Raw genomic sequence first — 9,811 nt, 5'->3', positions numbered from 1 at the left:
TTGAGACGCTCATGAGAACGTAACCTTCAGAGGTTAGCGGATTGAGGTACAGTACAGTACCGTATATAGTTGCTTGTATTATCCATCCATCCATCCATTTTCCAAACCGCTTATCCTATTGGGTCGCGGGGGGTCCGGAGCCTATCCCGGAATCAATGGGCACGAGGCAGGGAACAACCCAGGATGGGGGGCCAGCCCATCACAGGGCACACTCACACACCATTCACTCACACATGCACACCTATGGGCAATTCAACAACTCCAATTAGCCTCAGCATGTTTTTGGACTGTGGGGGGAAACCGGAGTACCCGGAGGAAACCCCACGACGACACGGGGAGAACATGCAAACTCCGCACACATGTGACCCAGGCGGAGACTCGAACCCGGGTCCCAGAGGTGTGAGGCGACAGTGCTAACCACTGCACCACCATGCCGCCCCTGCTTGTATTATTATTATTAATAATAATAATAATAATAATAATACTCATCATCATCATCATCATCATCATCATCATCATCTACTGCAGTAACAAACCCACAAATGTGATAAAAACCAGGTTTTTTTTTACCTTGCGGGGACATTTTTCTAGTCCCCATCCAGGATAAACTCAATTTTATAAAAATCTGTGAGTGGTGTGTGGGTTGTGAGAGAGGGTGTGTGTGTGTTTATGTATGTGTGTGTGTGTGTGTGTGTGTGTGTGTGTGTGGGGGGGGGGGGGGGAGTGGCAGCTGCTAAGTCATATTTTAGAATAACGCGACTGGGGGGGGGGTTGGCACTCAAACACGCGCAGTCAGTCATTTCCTCTGAGCCATAAACGCAGATAGAAGGATGGACGCTTGACTTAAATGATCCAAACTAAGTGGTTTATTCAGGTGGCTACCCTTAAAAAACCCGTCGCCCCAAGTGCAGGCGGCACGGTGATGCTAAGGCTAAGAGCAAATAGCCACTGGAAGCGCGGCTATATAGCTTACTGTCTTTTTCATGTAAACAGTGTGCGAAAAGTCTAAATTGTTAACACTGAACATATGTTGCTAACACTGCCAAGAAATATCTTTAACACCTGTGATAAAAACAAAGGAATAAAACAGAACACTGTTATTTCCACGAGAAATTGGAAAAAAATAATAAATCACACGGGAGAGCAATTACAATACACAGTGCACTTGGAACCTTTTCACTGTTTAAAACACGGCGGGAAGCTGCATGGTGGTGGTGGTGGTGGTGTGTGTGTGTGTGTGTGTGTGTGTGGGGGGGGGGGGGGGGGGGGGTTCTGAACACAAACATGACTAAGTTTCGTTTTCATCGTAGCCTATAGACTCATACATAGTGAAATATTTAGGCGGATATACAGCTGAGTACATGATGTCTGTACACACGCAGATCATTTCTGTTCACCAAGCTAGAGGAAGTTCATTGAATAATTCTCTCTGCTATAATTGGGTCGTGGGGCTTCCTGGATCACAAATAATTGATGGAGCGCGCAGAGTTTGAGCACGCACGTGCGTACCTGTGTGTAGTGCGCGCGTGCATGCGTGCGTTTCACAGGCATAACGACGACGCCGTCGCCAGGGATCGCGTGAGTGCGCGCGCCCCTGCGTTTGCGCGTGTGTGTCCCTTAGTCCTGGCGAGCTGAAGCTTCAGGAGCCACTTCCAGCGGTACCTCTGCCTCGCCTGTGATAGTTTCCATCTGGGATTGTCGGAAAAACCCCGCAATGCATCCTCTCTGTGCTTTGCTTTTTTTAGCTGGCATAATTGCATTCTCGGGTAAGTCACTTATTTTCCAATAATCCATCTCCTTCATGAATAGGCTATTTTTAGTAATGCTTCTGGTTAAAAATATTAATATTTGAAATAACCCATTTCACAGGAACTGTAATTTTCCTTCTTTGGACAAATATATGAACAATATATACATATATATGTACTTATATTTACTGTTTTTTTATGGAAGAAAAAAGGTTTCTTGCCGAAATTCAACAAAGCTCGGATTAAGTTTATTTTCACAGCGTCATGTGCTTTGTTATTCATTGGTAATACTGTTAAAATGACTCTTCATCAGGATAAGCCAACCTACTTGTTAGGCAGCATAACTTTACAGGCACAAATTCGTAAAAGTCACTCTGTATGTTTTTACTCGTAAATTTAATGCAGGAAATGTAAATTGTTTACAACGTATATATTAAAGGACCAGGGCACATCATTTAGTAGTATATTTTAAAGGGCAATGAAAATGTCAAAGTAAAAGTAAAACTGTCTTTTTAAATGTCCTATTGCCATGTCATAGGGAGCGATAGAACCGGTGAAAATGTAAGCTCATTATTTTTATGTTCAAAGGATGTAATCATTTGTTATTGATTGTTAAAATAATAATAGTGCACAAATTGAATTGTGAAAACCGACGTAAAAGCCAATAACCTGAATTTTAAAACTTATTTATTGGTTCTAAGGAAGCCAAAGCCATCAAGTCTTGAAGCTTTAAATGTAGTCTTCTGCAGTCATTGGTTATATATTACAAATGTGTCAAGTAGGACTCCATTGGGCAAAAGATGAATGTACCAGCATTCAGTTACTTGAGAAAATATTTTTGTTGTTGATGCATTTTGTTATATTGTTCTTCTTTAATAATTCCTGAAAAAGTAGCCCGCATAATAAGGCATTTAAAAACGTAGACCTGCATGTACATCATTTAAATATGCTTAGCCACAGTCTCTGCAATCAGCTGTAATTAACAACACTCAGTTTAATATGTAATGAGAGACAGATATGATGAGTAGTATCCACATAAACAAGGTATTTATTCAATTTCAGGTTATTCTGTTTCGCTATGGATTTGAAGTTCATGTTTTATAACATGAACTAAAAGTAATGGCCTTAATGAAATATAGTTTAATTAAAATTTCTATTCCAGGCTGATGCTCATAATTCTTTGCTTTGAATCCAAAAATAATCTTAATGTTATTCCAGTAATCTCATTTCCAACTCAAATCCTGATACTGTTATAGCTGCTTAGTAAAAAAAAATCAAAGTTGAACTTTCCCCGAAATAGTACATTTTCAATGTAATTAACTGCATATTTTATTCACAGAATGTATGGAGATTAATGAACATTTTCCCAAGTACACCTTGCTACCAATATAATCAGTGCCTCTAAAAGTGACACTGATAAAGCAGCACAGATAAATATCACATTTCTTTCCAACATGACTAGGGTCCTGGGAATTATGTAGTTCTACTGGAGAAATTAATGATGAGAATATCAAAGCTACAAGTGAAGATTTTTCAGGGTATTCTCCATGCAACCAGGTCCCTCTAGTACAACCCTGACAGTACATTTGCTGTTCTGCCCTCAGCTGCCTTGGATAACCATAAATTGCAAATGAGTAGCAGTAAACACACTGTCCTCCTTGTAACCGTTGTTTGTTTTTTTGTTACCTTTCATTTATTGTTTGTACTGTTGAAGTGTTTAAATAAATATTTCTGCTTTACCTGCATTTACGGAATGAAAATAATGGAAACAGGCAAAATTAAGGGAGGAGTTGAAGGCCGCATTTTATTCCCCCAAGTACCCCTGTTCTCTTTGTTATGACGGTTTGGCTCATATTAATTGAATCCTATACAACCAAAGGACTGGAAGTATATCCATATGTTTAAAGGTAATCAAAACAGTAGCCTTTTCCGATGTCGCATTTGTTACATCATTTATTTGGAGACATCGTGCAGGGTTAGTGTGAACGACTAGCTCACATACTGACAGTACTGCTGTTGAATTATAGTCAGTAGATGAATTACATAATCATACTACATGTAACACTGAAATTTCATGTAGCCTCATAACTGACCCATTTTCTAGGCAAATCTAAAACTAATCTTTGACCTGCCGGATAACTCCTAATTAGAAAATGTTGCTCCGAGGTTTTCTGTCTTGATTGTTGTAGTAATGTGTCATTCCATGTGAGTAGTTACATGCATTGTCCATAGAGAACACTGAACAGTACGGCTCACTTTGAGTAATTACATACATTGTCCAAATAGAACATTGAACAGTGCTTCTTCATGTGTTTTCCAGCTCTGCACCAATGTCCATTTTCTGCCTTCAGTCCCAGACACCGGTATCAATTCTGTGGTGTTTTATTCCATTTTGGGTTTTGCTAACAACTGCTTAGTTTTCCGTACAGCTACATAAACATTAAACTGATTATTTAGAACATCTATAGTGTGATATGTCCTTTTGTTTTTACAGTAAAACACACTACACAGGTAAGGTCCCAGCCATCTTTCCTCCGCATCTGACCTTCTGAGATTATCTCCAAACATAGAAATGCAGCCCGCAGGTAGCTGCCACACGTTGAGATGAAACTATACTCGCCTGTGATGACACCTCTGGGTCGATGTTAAAAATCTTATGAATTTGTAATGGAATTCTGCAGCTTTTAATATTTTTAATTAACATGTATTGTTTTAAACCCAAACATGAATCGTATTTCTAAAATCATATTTTATAAGTCTTGGAAGCATTTTCTTGCCATACATTGGCTATTGCCTTAATAGATACCGATGGAAAAATTGCTAAGGAGAACAGCTGCAATGGTTAATACTTGTGGTGAAGTTAAGGAGTTCATGACCTAAAGCCTTTTCAGAATGAGTCTCCCTCTTAACAGGATTTAGACTCCACCCACACACACACACACACACACGTGGTGAGGTATTTTTGGCTAGTGAAACCAACCTCCTCTAAAGTTTGCATTTAAAATCCTTGTAACACTAATTTTTTATCAGAACCTTTAAAGTGCTAGCAGAGCGAAGCTGGGTTGTTCATGGCTGATCACACGGCTTCCAAATGGTGGAATGAGATCCACCTATCAACCATTTTCTTCTCTTTCTGGTTTCTCCTCCATCTCGAGCAATCATCTAATTATCACACGCTGTTCACCCACCCACATAAAATTCATTATCGGCTGTAGTTCTCATTCCTGCAATATGAATTCTACAGCTGCAGTTACAGCTGTCATAGAGAGACATCTGTCGTTCTGAATTTTTCCAGCATCTCAGCCTGCTACTTATCTTACCTGGAGTCTTTGGTACAGAGCCACCAAAATGTCATATTCCTCATGGGGGACTGGATCTTCTATCTGTCCTTGGCATATAGTCTGACCTCCTATCCCCTGTTTGGGTAGAATAGCTGCATCTCTCTTTGTTTTCTGCATCAGAAATTCATAACCTGCTCTCCAATGAAGCCCTGTCATTTGTAATTTTACAACGCATGTATAAAATTATTATTATATTTTAGGGTATTTAATTTAAGGGGCGAAATGGTGGTGCAGTGGTTAGCACTGTTGCGCCACACGTCTGGGATCCAGGTTCGAGTCTCCGCCTGGGTCACATGTGTGTGGAGTTTGCATGTTCTCCCCATGTCGTTGTGGGGTTTCCTCTGGGTACTCCGGTTTCCCCCCATAGTCCAAAAACATGCTGAGGCTAATTGGAGTTGCTAAATTGCCCGTAGGTGTGTGTGTGTGAATGGTGTGTGAGTGTGCCCTGCGATGGGCTGGCCCCCCATCCTGAGTTGTTCCCTGCCTTGTGCCCATTGCTTCCGGGATAGGCTCCGGACACCCCACGACCCAGTAGGATAAGCGGTTTGGAAAATGGATGGATGGATGGTATTTAATTTAGATCCATGCAGATTAATATTAAAATTTAAGAGCCCACTAAATTGACATCTACCAATTCAAACGTTACCTTGAATAAGCCACAATACACATATACCCTCTTAATATTGCGATGACACAAACAAGTGCTTCATATTCAATATAGTTTATTATTATTATTATTATTATTTGTGAGTCATAACTTTAGACTAATCATAGGTTTCCCAGTTTACTGTCAGCCCATTCGTTGTCTTTTAAAGACTTGGTGCTCCAGCATATCACAGCATGGCTATACTGTAATTGCTCTTCACTGTCAAGAATTAGCCATTCTCAAGCTCTAGGTTTTTTCACTGTGGTCCAAAATCATATGATTTACAACAGACCAATCCACTGATATTTGAATAAAGCCAAAAATCTGGAGCTCTCTTTACCCAGGACATTTGTTTCTAGACATTTAAGCTCCTTCCGTGAGTTGGAAAATCAAGTTGAGAAGGATTTATATTACATAAATCTTTACAGAATGTTCTCTGTCACGGAGTGAGAGACGAAGGACGCATGGGCTGGCGTTTGGTGAATAAAAGGGGTTTATTGAACTGAACGGGAGCAGGGAAACAAACGAGATCATAAGGGGTGAAAACAAAAAGACTGCTATGGGGAAGGACATGAAGAAACAGGAGGAGAGACGTCAATGACCAGACTGGGCCTGATGAGACAAACAGGTACTTAAATACAAAGACTAACGAAGGGTAACAAACAATAGGTGTGGCTCATCAGGGCCACGTCAGGGAGGAGACAAGAGGGTCAAGTGGACATGACAGGCAGGACGTGACAGTATCCCCCCCGCCCCCAACCAAAGCATGTCCTCCGGGCACGAAGGATGAACAGGGAAGGTGACCAATGAGACCAAACGCAAAGGCAGACACACAGTGCCGTCACATGTGGGACACCAGAAGGGATAGGGCATGACAGGACTGATACGGTACATGAGACAGACACCACACAAGACCACAGGGGCCGAGCCATCAGACTGGACAGGACCGGGCAGGACACACGGCACAGCAATAACATGCAACAGGCCGGAGCCAAAGCAGGGACCAAAAGGACATCAGGAAAGACCAGTACCTACCTGGGCCATAAAGACGAAACAGACCAAATATAGGACAGAACCAGGCACCAGGAACAATGGACCAGGGGCCAGAGGGACAAACACCAGACATCAATGGGGACCAAGGAGCAAGAGAGATGGGACACAGATGGCTGGAGAAGGGCATAGAGGCCAGCATTTATCGAACTGGATAGGAGCAGTGAAACAAACAAGACTGCGAGGGGTCAAAAGTGAGTGCGAGTACAGGGAAGGACATAGGCAGACATGAGGAGCGACATTAATGACCAGACTGGGCATGAAGAGACAAACAGGTACTTAAATATAAAGACTAATGAGGGGTAACAAGCAACCAGCATGGCTCATGAAGGAGGAAACAGGAGGGTTAGGCGGACATGACGGGGCAGGACGTAGTTATCAATAGTGTATTGTGAATAATGACTTAACTGGCACTCTAGTGGTTAAGGATAGTATTATTGACATTCATTTCAATGACCTGGCCAGTTATTACAAGGTTCAGCAAAGTGCAAGATAAAATTTCCCTTTGTAGCTCTTTAAAGTGAAGCAAAAATATCTTCTATATGAGTAAAAGGTAAACATCATTTTTGTGTACCTCCCAGTTCCCTGAAGTTCACGATCATCCAGAATTCGCTTTCCAATAATGCTTGTGCATGATGGCTTCTAAGGACTTTTGATGTTGTGAAAATTCCATTACTCAGAAGTGTGTGAACATTTTTGTGTGAAATCTGCTGAATTTACTTTACTGCATTTCAGCTACTGAACTCTCTTAGTCATCTTTTTGCTTTGTTATAATATGCATCTGAAATTACTGTGACTGGAGTCGTATTAATGTAAACTGAACTTCTTTTTACCCTAAAGGCCCAAACGCAACAGAATTCACAGTCTTTACTACAAGAAACCTCTTGCACATCTAAATTCCTCACCCAGATAATAATAAAGAATCATACCCCCCTGCTTGTGGTGCTAAAGAATCTCTGTCAAAAAATAAATAAACAAAATGATAAGCTCCCATGTAATAGGTCTAGTTATAAAGCAAGAAAATATCTCAAGTTCCTGAAAAACATGGTGTCTTGAGTAGTGTTCAGCATAATCACAAAATACATTACAGGATTTAGTGTGGAAAGATATCATCTTTCGCTCCCAGTAAGTAGTTATAGTACCTTCAGTACGGACTGTAACCGAAGGTTCCTGTGTTATTTTTTTTATCAGTCTCGCAGCACTGTGCTGTGTGGTTTTGGAATATAAACTGTTCATTTCTTGTCTTATAAAATATCCCAATAAGGTTTAGCTTCTCATCGGCTGCCGGCTTGTGTATATCTTACATCATTTTGTTAGTCAACCGTTCTGATGTTGACCTTTTGTGTCTGTTTCACATCATTGTCTAACTGCAGATCTATGACATTTTTTGTACGAATCTTTAGTATGGAGTAGAATTCCTGGTTCCCTGAATGATGACAATGGACTAGATGCCCCACAGTATCCCAGAACTGTTAGTAGTAAACAGCAGTTTCTTGCTCTAAAACAAATTGCCACCATTATGACATAAAACTCAAAAGGTTCAGTGTCATTTCAGCAATTATACAGTAAATATGTTTACTACATGCACAATAATCTTTATTACAGACTATATATATACCAAAACATTTTCCCCTTTTTTGCAGAAGGACTCTCAAATAAACAACATAAATGACTGATTTTGTCTGTATTATTACAGTATATAGCTTTAAAGTGTCCAGTGTTATGGGTAAAAAATCTGGGAAAAAAAAATATAAAACCCATTTTGCCTACTGCAGAACTGCTTGTAAACATTGTTTTCTTAAAAATAAGCCTGTGCTTTGTCTTGCAGATATTTAGTATTGCCACCTTGTTTGTTTTTCGTCTTCTTTCAGGTAACTGCAAAGGTAGATTTTAGCTGGGAGATTAACAGACAACAGACAAGTGTAATGAGGGTGCTGGTTTTCACAAGATGAAAAGATGACCAGAATAATTTATGAGTGTTTAAGAAGTCACAGAATATGCTATCTCATTGGAATGTATCATTTGTCAAGTTTCCAATAAATATTTGGAAGGGATGTTTTTATGTTGAGCAAACTTGGTTGAAGTTTTAAAAAATCCCAGTAATTTAGCATTGTGTCAGCCGGTTTTACCCCAACCTCACCTTAACGACTGCAATTCAGTCCAAATGAGAGGTAACATAATGTATATCAGGTTTTAAATCGTACAATTTCTACATACCTATTCCTGCAGACAATTTCTCCTCTCCATTTTCTGTCAGACATTGATGTTTAATCTTACGTTTCATACTGAGGTGTTATTATACGGCCTATGGAGATGGTGTTTCAGTGAAAGTAAGAACTATACAGTTTGTGATAACACCAAAAATAATGCATATGAGCAACTTACAGAATTGTTTAGTGAATGGACCATTCAGAACTTTTGAGTGCTCTTTAATGATAATAATCCCATAGATGAATTTCAGGCTGTGTTTCTGTATCCCTTGGAGAGTGACTGGAAATACATTTGTTTTAATGCTTACAGTAAATATGCTCTTTAGAATTTCATAAATTTACAGCTGAAAAATTATATTACAGTGTGCACAGTAAATAGTATGTGCAAGCAGGGATGGATTACGGACCGGGCCAGCGGGGCCGCTGCCCAGGGGCCCTTGGGGTGCAGGGGGCCCGTGGGGCCCCTAGCCCAAAACAATTTGCAACGCTTATCAACAATGTATTTTCATTTGTCTATTTTAGAGGGCCTACATTCTTTGATCCTCTGCCTACAAGGGCCCCTGACCCTATAGGGAGGGCATTTGGCTGCCAAGGGCCCTTGAATTGTGGTGGTGGTGGTGGTGGTGGGGGGGGGGGGGGGGGGCCCTCGCAAACGTTTTGCCCAGGGGCCCACACAACCCATAATCCGTCCCTGTGTGCAAGCTATGCTGTTGGGCAAACAAACAAAAAGATTATAAGATAAACACATACATTTTCTAATGAAAGTCTATAGGACTATTGATGTATATGCTTTCATTTATTATACTTGTGAATTTC

At 40.5% G+C, this 9,811-nt stretch overlaps 1 protein-coding gene across 3 annotated transcripts in view; it reads left to right on the top strand.

The window, feature by feature from the left end:
• The first annotated feature begins 1,667 nt into the window (after positions 1–1,667).
• The window catches only part of rxfp2l (relaxin family peptide receptor 2, like), a 35,346-nt gene continuing 27,202 nt past the window's right edge, over positions 1,668–9,811 (top strand). For all 3 annotated transcript variants that reach the window (XM_049029820.1, XM_049029821.1, XM_049029819.1), the window contains exon 1: positions 1,668–1,766. In XM_049029820.1, coding sequence (XP_048885777.1) covers positions 1,715–1,766 — 52 coding nt within the window. In that variant the 5' untranslated portion in view covers positions 1,668–1,714. The remainder of the gene's footprint in view (positions 1,767–9,811) is intronic.

The sequence above is a fragment of the Brienomyrus brachyistius genome, chromosome 10, assembly GCF_023856365.1.
Source record: "Brienomyrus brachyistius isolate T26 chromosome 10, BBRACH_0.4, whole genome shotgun sequence".
Lineage (NCBI taxonomy): Eukaryota > Metazoa > Chordata > Actinopteri > Osteoglossiformes > Mormyridae > Brienomyrus > Brienomyrus brachyistius.
This window is presented reverse-complemented; position numbering and strand designations above follow the sequence as displayed.